Genomic DNA, 13,314 nt, shown 5'->3' on the forward strand with positions numbered 1-13,314 from the left:
TAAGATGTAGAAACTCTCATCAGGCAAGTTGGAAGTGTCCCTGAAAGGCAGTAGTCCAGGCAGGATGATGGTGAGGGTTTTGACCTCTGGAGATTTGCCCAATCACTGTTTTGAAAAAGAAAAGAAAAAAAGCAAGGAGAAATAGGCCTTCCCATGCATTGCTTTTCTCCCTGGGTAAAGACTTGGACTCTGTTGATGGGCTTTTTTTTTGAGACCTGTGCCCTCACACTTAGAGGTGGGTACTGCAATCACTCCATTTTATAGATGAGGAAACTAAGACTCCAGGAGGTGAAGTATCTTTCTCCAGTGTCACAAGCAACTCTGAGTCCAGAGTCAGTGTTCTTAACCACTGCACTCTCCTGGCAAGCCCTTGAAATGTAGGTGCAGGGAAGTAGAGTTCCTGGAGATAGTAAAGTTTAGTTTTTAAATTATCATTACTTTTTTGGCATTGATGTCAACTACTGGATTTCTCAGTCTCTTTTTTTCTACATCTGTCTTTTAGGTGTTAGGATCCTTTGGGCTTTCTTTCCCTCAAAGTCCTAGTATAGCTGAACTCAGACCTGGAGGAAATTGTTTCCTCTGAACCAGAAAGGGAACGGCTCTAAGGCGAGTGGTGTGGTTTTTAGCTGGGGCTCTGACAAAGGAAAGAGAATTCTTGCTGTTGGTTTCTGAAGATATGAGAGACAAATAAAATGAGCATCAAATTTTGAAGCTGATTCTCTTTTCAGAAATAGAGTAATGGCCAAGAGAGAGACTTCCCAACTTTGGTGAAAGACCCCCTGTGCGGGCGTATATTTCTGGGTCCTGAAAATAAAGTTCAGCGTTTGTTTCTCTCCAACAGCTCTCCAAATTTAGGCTCTATGATTCACTAGGTCGAATGAGTGTGTGTGTGTGTGTGTGTGTGTGTATGTGTGCTTGTGTAAGGGGGAGAAAAATGCATGTTTTATTTGTGATGCAGGTAACGTATAATCCTTACATAACTCCCTCACCTCCATGATTGATCAAATACATGCTTTTATAGTGTGCCCTGAGGTATAGACTGGCCAGTGTACACATTTCTTATTTGCAGACAAGTCTCAGATGGATAGTCTTCCACTGACCATGGGTAATTTTCAAAAACTCTGATTTTTCACTTTTTAGAAGCATCTCAGTTTAAGAAAACACTGGCAACTTTAAGGTCACACATGGGGTGGGATTTTGATAGTAGATGCTTTTCTTGCCCGTGTCTGCCTCTTCTCTGATCTAATAAAGAGCATTCACTGTCAGGCCTTTGCCAGCCTTCGGATCCATGTCCATACTGCTTCCAGAAAACTTACGCAATGACCAGTGGAGGGCACAAAAGCCAGAGGACGTGTGGATCTCTGTTGTGTTTTCTCTTTCCTTTTTGTCTTAATTATTGTGTTGTACTTTCATTCTTACACTCTGAACGTGGTTCCAAATCAGACCGTTACAGTTCTAGGATTTCAGGAAGGCTGTGATTGAAGGAAACGTCTCCTATAAAAGAGAAAGGAGAAGAAAAAGGAATCCATTGAATACAAAATGACTAGAGGGGGAGAATCACTCATACCTCATTATTGACGTGTTCCACGCAATTAGTGTGATCTTGAGGGAAGAGTGAGCCACCCACAACCCTGAATATTCTCATTGGGTAGATGTAATAATAATGCGTTTCACAGTGAAGTCTTCCAATTCCGCGGGCAGTGATGGGGAGACCCCATCTTAGGGCTGTCAGTCCTCGCTCGGAGAGAGTCCCTCTCCCTCCCTCCTTTGTGCAGGGAGAGGTTAAACCTGGCATTAACCCATAGGTGACCCAAACAGAAAATTCTGTCCCAGGGATCCGTTGATTGCCAGGTATGGCTTTGTGGTAATTCTAGCATTTGCAACCCAGCAATTTGAACCTTCTGTCTGCCTAAATGATGATTTTACATTTGTAATGGTTGTACTAAATCCTCTCGCTTTTGCTCTGCAGCCGCTGTTGTGACAAGAAAAGCTGTGGCAACCGAAATGAGACTCCCTCAGATCCAGTGATAATTGACAGGTAGGGACCACTCTACTTTCAGTCGGTTCTTTTCCTCATTATAATGAAACACCTGCCTCGTGTGGCTCTCGGGTGAGGGTTAGGAAGGCATGTGGCCGAAATTTGCCTGTTGGTCATGACTTCATCTGCTGCGGCTAGCTATTGCGATTCCTGGGAAAGCCATATGGAATGTTCTTTGGAGGCCCGCTTTCTTGGATTGCTCCAGTTTTGTGTCTGATTCATGCTCCTAAAGGAATGTTCTTCTTTCTTGACTTTCTCTGGCTCAATCCTCATGCTGTGCCAGGAAGCTTCAGAAATAAAATAATAATAATCTGTGATTTATGAAATGTGGTTGGGTGCTTATAAATATTTAACTTTTATTTGAAAAATGTTTGAATCATTATCACTTTTAGCTACAGTAGTTCTGTTGGACGTAATCCATCTACATTTTAAGGTTTTATTTATGCATAAAAGCAGTTTTAAAGAGATCTGTGAACCAAGATTTTCTACAGTAATTTCCTGGGTTTGATTGTAGCTCAGACTGCATTGGAAGTTGATTAATTTATCCTGCTTGTCTTAATTATTGTGTTTTTAAACAGATCCATATTACTAATCTGACATGACCAAGTAAATCACTGTAGAACAATAAATCTGTTTTAGTTGTTCGGTGCAATTTCGAGTCAGTGTGTGCACAGATTATGCAAAGTCGCATTCCAAATATTCGTTTTACATTTTAATTATTGAAATTCATTGTATGGAAACATGTATGATAAACCGTTTGTTACATAGCATTACTCATTGGGAGTTAAATGGCCTAGAAGGTTTATAGATACTGTCAGTTGTCAGCTAGGAAAAGAGCTAGCACCCTCCACTAGCTGGTAGAGTCTTGCAAGTAAGACTGACTGATCTCTCATTGAAGAGATCAACAGCTGAAAAAAAACCCTTTTTGGGGTTTGGTAATATTGATTTTTGATACCCGCCCCCCCCACCGCCCACTGGTGTGCATCTATCTGTCTTCCCAATTCTTTACTTTTGGGGGGCTTTATCATTTTTCAATTAATTGAAAAAGTATTCTTCATTGTAATTTATGACAAAACATCAGTTGTTGATGTGATTTATGTGAATCACTTATGTGATTCTTTAGGCTTAAACCCAATTTTGATTGCCCAGCAGTTTTATAAAGCTTGCATTTGAGTCAGATATTTTAACTATCTTTCACTAATATTCACCAAAAACATAACTTGATAACTTTGCTTAATATCTTCTTTGATTCAAAGCTGAAAACATCCACCTTTAGAGTGTAATGAAGTTGTGTGCTGCCTATAGAATTAATATAGCATGTTTATCTACAGAAGCAGACATGCCATTATGTAGTTTCTTTTTTTCTGCAATGGCAGATAAATCTTCAGATAAATAAGATTTAAAAAAACAACCTTTATGCTGTTTGTTTCACCTAAATACCTTGCGTCAAAATACCATTTGTTATTTTAAGCAGATTTTACTCTTCTATTAGGAAGCAAGTGTTCTGATTGAAAGACCAGCCCAAATATTTGCCCCAAACTTTGAAACTATCAGCATTTGGTTCTGCTGCACAGTTTCTTTTGGTTTAGATGATGACAAGAACCTTACTTTGCCACCCGCAATGAAAATGCTTTTTTTTTTTTTTTGCTTTTGAATGGGTTAAGCTTTTAAGTTCTTCGTTTGGTTTTAAGCCATGACTCTGATATAGAAGGTTGATATGACGGTGGTTTGAATAACATTTGATTTTGACCTGTTTCTGTGGGTTGCGATGGCATAAGAAACTTGACTCAGCGGCGCTGTAATTAGCCTGGCCTGTGTTTTTGAAACAGGATTGTGTTACCTGGATTGCATTAGTGTGGCTTCTATTGTTGCCGCCTTGCATCTATCCCAGTAGGGTACTTAAAACCTTTTCTTGGCTAGGGTAGTTCAAACAATTTAGGTAAAATAAGTATGCACTTTATACTGTTGGTGGCTTTAGAGATATTACTCATGACATTTATCCTTTTCATTACTTTTTTCCTTTTTGGTTTGACAAAGTAGAAAATGCTGTTAACCAATCTTGGTCTCTTAAGAGAGGAGTACTTGGAAAAGCAGCTGAAACCCTGGTTATCTGCAATGAGTCCCAACATACATTTATTTGCTGGCTGTTGCCACTGTCTGCCATGAACTGTCTTTTCAAGCAGTGATGCCAGCTGATATGCAAAACCCCATTTAGCTATTTTTATTTACATCTGAGTTTTCAGAATTTATTTGTCCTTCAGTCTGCCAAAGGTTTTTAAAGCTCCAGTCCTGTCTGTGCTGATATGTGAAACTTCAATTTTTAACAAGAGAATAACAACAGGAAAAGAACTTACACAAGGAAGGGTGAAATAGAAAAGATTTTTCAATTCCATAAAATTGCTGCAAAGGAAAAAAAAATGATGGCAACTGTGTTTGAATTTCATAGTTTCCAATTTGATTCTATATTACCAATTGCATAATATCTGCGTTACGTGCTTAGGGTTTGATTTGCTTTCAGATTTATGGATGTGAATCCCTGCATATTTTGTAAAAATAGGTTATGGGGCCTGCATTCAGTAGCAGGAGTAACTGTTTTTACAAGATGCATCCAATTTGCAATTATAGGACTGAGGGTACAGGCAATCCTTGTGTTAGGATTTAGCATAGTTTTAACACGCAGTCACCTTTTGGGCACCAATAATTTTTAGCTCCCTTTGCTTGTCCTTCAGATTTTGGAAGAACAGTGCTATTTTTATCAGTCGAAAGACTTTTAGTAGTGGTTATTCAGGAAAACTATTTATAGGATTGATAGAAGAGGCTTTATGGTCATACGGCAGTGGTGCAGGATAAGCTATTTCTGTGTTAAATTTTGGCAGTATTATTTGCTGCCAGTGGTTTGCTGCAAGTGGTCAGCTTGGCATAGTCTATCAAAAAAGTGGAATTAACAAAATCAGCAGTTAAATACTGTGATTTAGAAAATGTGTTTCTGCTTCATTTATGATAGCATGCAACATAGAAAAATATGACCGCAACTCTTTCTACAATTATGACAATATGTCAAGTCACTTTAAAAACGTTTGGAAGGAAATTTTTGTAAATGGATGATGTGTACATCTTGAGTTGACTGCCTGGTTGTGTTTCTGTTTAATGCCAAATTGTTTGATTGAGAATTATAAAAACCAGGCTGTGTGCAAGGATCTAGATATTTGGAATATGTAGACATGGGAAAAGTCAAATGTGTTATGTTTAATAACTGATGACCAGGAACTAATAACAGCAAATTTCATTATTGTTGAGGTAAAGGGCTATGTGTGGTAATTATTGTTAAAGTAAAAAGCAAAAAATGACTTGCAGTTATTGGATTAAGGTGGAGATTGATTTAACATATTCACATAGTAACTCATATTTGAATTTAAAAGGTTTGCAATAAAGTTCATGTTTAGAAATTGAATAAATTGTAGTTTTATTACCACATCGGATATCCTTGTGTCTTAACCTTTTTCCTTGGAGTTATCTTAGTTCAATAAATAAAACCTCATTAGACTATTCCCATTTCAACGAGTTTATTAAATTTTGCAGGAGTAATTAGCATAAGCTGTGCTAATTTTTCTGGAAGACTAATGAGGGAGGTTCTTAATTAGGTTTACTTTGTAAGAATCAGAAAAGATGATAATGACAAAAGTCACCTAGGGTACTCTGAATTGGGAACCCAGTTTTTCTGAATTCATATAAAAATCTTCCATTTTCTATGTGGAAACGTCTTTATAAATGCTTGAACTGAATATATTAAGTGTGCAGACTAGACTCTCACTCCTTATCTTGTTAGTTAGGATTACCGTTCATTCTAGATTTGCTTCACAAAACTCTTTATTTTTCTATCCTGGCTCACTAAACTTTCTTTGAGCAATGACATGGATGAATACAGATGGGTCTTACAAAAACATTTCTTTCTCTGAATTATGCTATAGGATTCCTTTCACACAGAGCTTTAAAGTTTCCAGCCAGATTTGTGCTGCTAACTTCCAGTAGGGCGGGATAGGGGGATGGCTCAATGTTTGTTTGTTTGGTTTTTCAATTTAAGATCAGTGTGATTGATGAAATAGTTGGACTGCTAAATAAAGGGAGAAAAGAAGAGCCCAGTTCTTCATTTCCTTGCACTGTGGATTTTGAGAATTGACAAGTGGACTTTTTTCTTTTAATAGGTAGAAATAATAAAGGATGAAATTCCTCCTCAAATTACTTTCTTGTTCTCGTGTGAATTTAGACATAGCCCTTTTGGGATGTAATGCAGCTCAAGTGATCCGCAAGTTTGAGTTCTTCATAACCAGTACTAAAAATGGATTTTTAAAGCCTGTCAACTAATATACCTCTAAAGATTTTGGGCTTGCTATTGCAGCTTAGTAGATTGGTCTTTCTTTTCCATTTGTAAGAACCTCTGTATCTACTTTGGAGCCGTAAGCCCTGCCATGCAACATTTAAAAAAAGCACACCAATTTTGTAACGTGAAGAATTTAGCCTGTTTGAAACTGGTTCTTCAGGCCACACTACCCAAGGGTCTCCTAAAAAGAAAAAAATAGTGTGTACTTATTTCTTTCCAGAATTTTCTAAAGATCTTTCACCTCTAGTTCACTTTCACTTCGGTAACACTTAATGGCTTTGGTTTATGATTGTTGTCTGAAATAGAATGTTCAGAATGAAAATATTGGAATGGCCATTTTACCTGCTGATTCATATCAGGGTTGTTCAGAAAAACATTTTTATTTGATTCATTCTTCATCTAAGAGATTTGAATGCTGTGATAAGACTTTTCAGAAAAGTGCAGTGTTGCCTTAACACCAAGCTAATTTCTTGATTAAACTAATCCTGATACATATATGTAACATATACATTCATCTGTATAACAGAAAAACTATGGTAAAACTTTAGAATTAGGATGTAAATTTTTTTTTTAACCACTGAGCAGGGTGGACTATATTCTAATTCCTATATCTGCAATCCTAATAATCCTAATTGTGAAGGCATCACGGCCCCTTGACAACAAATGATTTTTTTTGTCTTTTATCATCAGACTTAAATCCAAAAAGTCACTAAAATTTTTTTCTTCATCTTCTGTGAAAAGAAAGTCCTCAGTTAACATGAACATAAGCATACTTTTATTAAAGTTGCAGATGAGGCTTTTAGTCAGAGTTTCATGGCATTATTTCATTGACCTTTCAACTTATTATTTTGGTGTTCATCCAGTTTTCGGAAGGACCAACCACTAAACATAATCACTCTGTAAGGTACACAAATAGCTATCTAGGGTTCGAAGACCCAGAGGTATAAATGCATTTCCCAGAGTTCTGATATGCCTTTTATATCACCTGATTTCCCAACTTTGAATGCCCCATTAAAATAAAAAGAGGAGTAATTCATTCTTTAAAATTGCTGCAGGCAGGATAATTGCTGTCCTCTTGGTTGATTGGAGAGGTTTGTGTTTTTTTACAAAAGTGAAAAGCCAGCGCTGACACTGAGCGTGAATTTATGGTTGTTTATTAATCCTACCATATTTAAACATTTGTTTTCTCAGTGGGAATTCATATGTGATTATTAGCGATGAGACTTATGTGAGAGACTATCATTCTAAATTTTATCACATATTAGATACCATTCTGAATAGGAGATGAGCCCATACATTTGTATGCAGTTTCCTACCATGATAAGAATATAACGAATACAATCAGTTAATAGCAGTCTATATTCCATTTGCTATCAGCTATTCCCAAATATACAGCCAGGATACATTCAAATGGATTTCAAGTATGCTGACAGTATATCATAATGCAAAGTACTTTTACACAGTATAATACTACTGCAGACACTGTATAATGAACAACTGTAGCTTTCCTGTAAAGGAAATAATGGCAGCAACTTCCAGGAAATGTATTTAATGGAGCTTTGGAGAATCAGTAGTGCATATGTGTTACCGGCCTGGGTGTCAGCCCATGATGTGGGGTTTTAATCCTGTGTCATCATAACTTTGTTTTTGTAACAGTTCTGGAAAAATACAGAAAAGCTGAACAGAGTCCCTTGTGTGTCATCTAATAACTTTGCACAGTCATTTTGTGATGAGAATATATCACTATGTTAAATATGCTTTTGCTTTTCTAAAAGAAATGGCTTAGTATGGGGAAGAAAACCCAAACCCTCCTGAAGTGCAACTCAGTTCTCCAGTGATAAATTTCCCTTCGTTTTCCTTACCATTCACACCTGACCAGACTCTAATAAAAATTGACAGATTTGAAAAACTCCATTTAGAAACTTCTGCTTGTAGTGAGATTTTGGTCATTTTAATTTGCATTAGGTATTGTAACTCAGTCGGTAAAGAATCTGCCTGCAGTACAGGAGACCCGGGTTTGATCCCTGGGTTGGGAAGACCCCCTGGAGAAGGAAATGGCAACCTACTCCAGTATCCTTGCCTGGAAAATCTCATGGACAGAGGAGCCTGGTGGACTGCAGTCCATGGGGTCCCAAAGAGTTGGGCACAACTGAGTGACTAACACACATTATCTGAAAAAGATAATCTTTTTCCTTCTCTCTCACCTACTGTCTCATCCCTCCCTTTACAAACTGTGTAATTGTATACCATCCATGATAATATAAAAGTGACCTAAATACTCCAATTGCAATCAATGAAAAATGGTGAACATTATAGGTTTGTCTTTGATTCATGTTGCCTTTAAAGGTATGGGTAGATGGAGATAAATCTCCCTCTCAAACTCTCTCCAGTTACAAGCCTTTGTCTGAAGGTAAATGAAGGCTTTAACATTGCAGTATTTATTGTAATATAATTTTAATTGCCTTAACTCTGCTAATGTGTGAAGCTGAGTGTGTGTGTGTGTGTGTGTATTTTTCATGAGGAGGGGAATCAAGCCAAAAAAAAAAAAAAAGACCCTGCATATTTTTCATGGGGGGACAGGGGGTCACATGTGGTAAATGATGCGAACTTAATGAAACCGGTTCTGGGGAGGAAAATGCCATTGGCGTTTCGTCCATGTAATGTATATTCCACTTCCAGTGGGAATAGAGTGGTCTTCGGTGTGCTTTGGGGATTTTTATTTTTGAAGGTGAAGTGCTTGGTTCCAGTTCCAAACTTGCCTCTAAACCCTACTTGGAAAGATGTAACTAGACAAGCTGGCAAATTATATAGCTCGATCCCACACAATAACCTCCAAAATGGCCCTCGGTAACTATACCATCCCGCTAACTGTTGGAGGCACAATAGTTTTGTAATATAATATAAAGTAATAGTGTTAGCCAACACATCTTTAATAAGATATTGTTCGAGCCTTTGCCATATGCTACAGAGCAGCCTCTCCCTCGGTGGGCCTTTTGATTTCTTCTCAATAAGATTATTTCAAATACTCTAATCCTGAATCATTGACATGAATACAAAAGCCTAGTGACATCTAATAGATGCCTCTTAGCTTTGCTTTTCCTCTTGTTCCTTTCCTTTTTCTTCTCTTTTTACCTGACAAAAAGCTTATAGGCACTTGGGCTCTGTCTCTCAGTAGCAGCATGGGGGGCTCCTCATGAAATATAAAGGAGGAAAAAGGACTGACAGAGGCCCGATAAGCTACAGAGTGAAGGGCCATAGATTAAAAGTAAATGCCAGTAAATCCTACCCTGTACACTTACTTGTCCTTTTATTGTTTTCTTTAACACTTTCCCTGCCAGGAGAGGGGAAAAAAGAGAAAATAATTAAATTGCAGGTGTGTGAATTTTTAATCTGGATGTGGTCACTGTACATACTGTATAGGGTTTTGGCAAGACTCTCAAATTTTGGTTCATGTCAAGGTTACGGTAGCTTTTAAAAAAATGCCCCTTTAACATCAATATAAAAAATCTTTCAGGAACTTTTTTTTTTTTTTTTTTTGCTTATTTGCTGCTCAATTGACCAGACACTGATACTGTTTATGCCTGTGGGGAGGTAGGTGACTAAGTCAGAAGAACCCTTCTGTGGGGCATGAACACTGGTGACATGGTGTTTCCAGGTTGAAAGAACTTTTTCTTTTCTTTTTTTAATCAATGAATAGGAAATGATCAAAGTGAAAGATTAGGTTGTCTTGTTCTGTGACGGTAGCTGCTGCTTTTTCGTGTGATCCTGCTCTCTACTTGTGCCCCGAGTGTGGCCTGTACTGGATGGTGTCACTTCTTGCTCTGGTGAGACCTAGGAGGCAGAGTGCAGGTGGACAGCTTTGCCAATGGTCAGAGGTTGTCACCCTCCACCTTCCGAAAGCAGCCATGGTTTGACTAAAGCTGTTCTTTTTTTTTTTGAAACTCTTATCTATAGAGATGTGACGCTACTTACAATTTATTTATTATTGCTCAATGTCTTAAAGCATCACTTTAAAATATTTTATTTAATTGGCTGCATTGGGTCCTAGCTGTGACATGTAGGATCTATTTTACTGACCAGGGATCAAAAGTGACCCACCTGCATTGGGAGCACAGAGCCTTAGCCATTGAATCAACAGAGGAGTCCCAAAGCATCATTTTTGATAGTCTTGGATGCACAATTTGTTAAATCCTTTCACAAAACGGAGAGTTAAAGAACCCAGAACCCATGTCAGGTTTGGTTCCTTTCGCATGTGCACACACAGACACACACACTTTTACAAAGTCAAAAATGAATAATGAGAAGTCTCTTTTATTTATTAGAAAGTTCTTTAGAAAAGAGAGTTGGTTAAATTATCTTTGAAGCTATTCAGTTTAGTTGCTCAGTCGTGTCCAACTCTGTGACCCCATGGACTGCAGCACGTGAGGCCTCCCTATCCATCACCAGCTCCTGGAGCTTACTCAAATTCATGTCCATCGAGTAGGTGATGCCATCCAACCATCTCATCCTCTGTTGTCCCCTTCTCTTCCCACCTTCAATCTTTCCCAGAATGAGGGTCTTTTGCAATGAGTCAGTTCTTTGCATCAGGTGGCCAAAGTATTGGAGTTTCATCAGTATCAGTCCTTCCAATGAATATTCAGGACTGATTTCCTTTAGGATTGAATGGTTGGATTTCCTTGCAGTCCAAGGGACTCTCAAGAGTCTTCTACAGCACCACAGTTCAAAAGCATCGGTTCTTTGGCATTCAACTTTCTTTATAGTCCAACTCTAACATCCATTCATGACTACTAGAAAAGCCATAGCTTTGACTAGACAGGCCTTTATCGGCAAAGTAATGTCTCTGCTTTTTAATATACTGTCTAGGTTGGTCATAGTTTTTCTTCCAAGGAGCAAGCGTCTTTTAATTTCATGGCTGCACTCACCATCTGCAGTGATTTTGGAGCCCCCCAAAATGAAGTCTGTCACTGTTTCCACTGTTTCCCCATCTGTTTGCCATGAAGTGACGGGACCAGATGCCATGATCTTAGTTTTCTGAATGTTGAGCTTTAAGCCAACTTTTTCACTTTCCTCTTTCACTTTCATCAAGAGGCTCTTTAGTTCTTTGTTTTCTGCCATAAGGGTGGTGGTATCTGCGTATCTGAGGTTATTGATATTTCTCCTGGCAATCTTGATTCCAGCTTGTGCTTCATCCAGCCTAGCATTTCGCATGATGTACTCTGCATATAAGTTAAATAAGCAGGATGACAGTACACAGCCTTGACATACTCCTTTCCCGATTTGGAACCAGTCTGTTATTCCATGTCCAGTTCCAACTGCTGCCTCTTGACCTGCATACAGATTTCTCAGGAGGCAGGTCAGGTGGTCTGGTATTCCCATCTCTTTCAGAATTTTCCACAGTTTGTTGTGATCTACACAGTCAGAGGCTTTGGCGTAGTCAACAAAGCAGTAGTAGATGTTTTTCTGGAACTCTCTTGCTTTTTTGATGATCCAGCGGATGTTGGCAATTTGATCTCTGGTTCCTCTGCCTTTTCTAAAACCAGCTTGAAAATCTGGATGTTCACGGTTCACGTACTGTTAAAGCCTGAGTTGGAGAATTTTAAGCATTACTTTTTAAAATTTCATGGCTGCAATCAGCATCCGCAGTGATTTTGGAGCCCAAAAAAATAAAGTCTGACACTGTTTCCACTGTTTTCCCATCTATTTCCCATGAAGTGATGGTACCAGATGCCATGATCTTTGTTTTCTGAATGTTGAGCTTCAAGCCAACCTTTTCACTCTCCTCTTTCACTTTCATCAAGAGGCTTTTGAGTTCCTCTTCACTTTCTGCCATAAGGGTGGTGTCATCTGCATATCTGAGGTTATTGATATTTCTCCTGGCAATCTTGATTCCAGCTTGTGCTTCTTCCAGCCCAGCATTCCTCATGATGTACTCTACATATAAGTTAAATAAGCAGGGTGACAATATACAACCTTGACGTACTCCTTTTTCTATTTGGAACCAGTCTGTTGGTCCATGTACAGTTCTGACTGTTGCTTCTTGACCTGCATACAGGTTTCTCAAGAGGCAGGTCAGGTGGTCTGATATTCCCATCTCTTTCAGAATTTTCCACAGTTTATTGTGTTCCACATGGTCAAAGGCTTTGGCATAGTCAATAAAGCAGAAATGCAATGCCAAAGAATGCTCAAACTACCGCACAATTGTACTCATCTCACACACTAGTAAAGTCATGCTCAAAACTCTCCAAGCCAGGCTTCAGCAATATGTGAACCATGAACTCCCAGATGTTCAAGCAGGTTTTAGAAAAGGCAGAGGCCCCAGAGATCTAATTGCCAACATCTGCTGGATCATGGAGAAAGCAAGGGAGTTCCAGAAAAACATCTATTTCTGCTTGATTGACTATGCCAAAGCCTTTGACTGTGTGGAAGGAAAGTTATGACAAACCTAGATAGTATATTAAAAAGCAGAGACATTACTTTGCCAACCAAGGTCCGTCTAGTCAAGGCTATGGTTTTTCCCGTGGTCATGTATGGATGCGAGAGTTGGACTGTGAAGAAAGCTGATCGCCGAAGAATTGATGCTTTTGAACTGTGGTGCTGGAGAAGACTCTTGAGAGTCCCTTGGACTGCAAGGAGATCCAACCAGTCCATTCTAAAGGAGATCAATCCTGGGTGTTCATTGGAGGGACTGATGCTAAAGCTGAAACTGCAATACTTTGGCCACTTCATATGATGAGTTGACTCACTGGAAAAGACTCTGATGCTGGGAAGGATTGGGGGCAGGAGGAGAAGGGGACGACAGAGAATGAGATGGCTGGATGGTATCACCGACTCGATGGACATGAGTTTGAGTGAACTCCGGGAGTTGGTGATGGACAGGGAGGCCTGGCATACTGTGATT

General features: G+C 38.8%; 1 protein-coding gene across 7 annotated transcripts in view; it reads left to right on the plus strand.

Annotated features, from left to right (window-relative positions):
• The window catches only part of EBF1 (EBF transcription factor 1), a 419,723-nt gene that overhangs the window by 22,595 nt on the left and 383,814 nt on the right, over window positions 1-13,314 (plus strand). For all 7 annotated transcript variants that reach the window (XM_055429599.2, XM_088838533.1, XM_088838534.1 and 4 more), the window contains exon 6: window positions 1,970-2,038. In XM_055429599.2, the coding sequence (XP_055285574.1) occupies window positions 1,970-2,038 (69 nt within the window). The remainder of the gene's footprint in view (window positions 1-1,969; window positions 2,039-13,314) is intronic.

This window comes from Moschus berezovskii, chromosome 8 (genome assembly GCF_049115385.1).
Source record: "Moschus berezovskii isolate FMDL1 chromosome 8, NW_MosBer_1.0, whole genome shotgun sequence".
NCBI lineage: Eukaryota > Metazoa > Chordata > Mammalia > Artiodactyla > Moschidae > Moschus > Moschus berezovskii.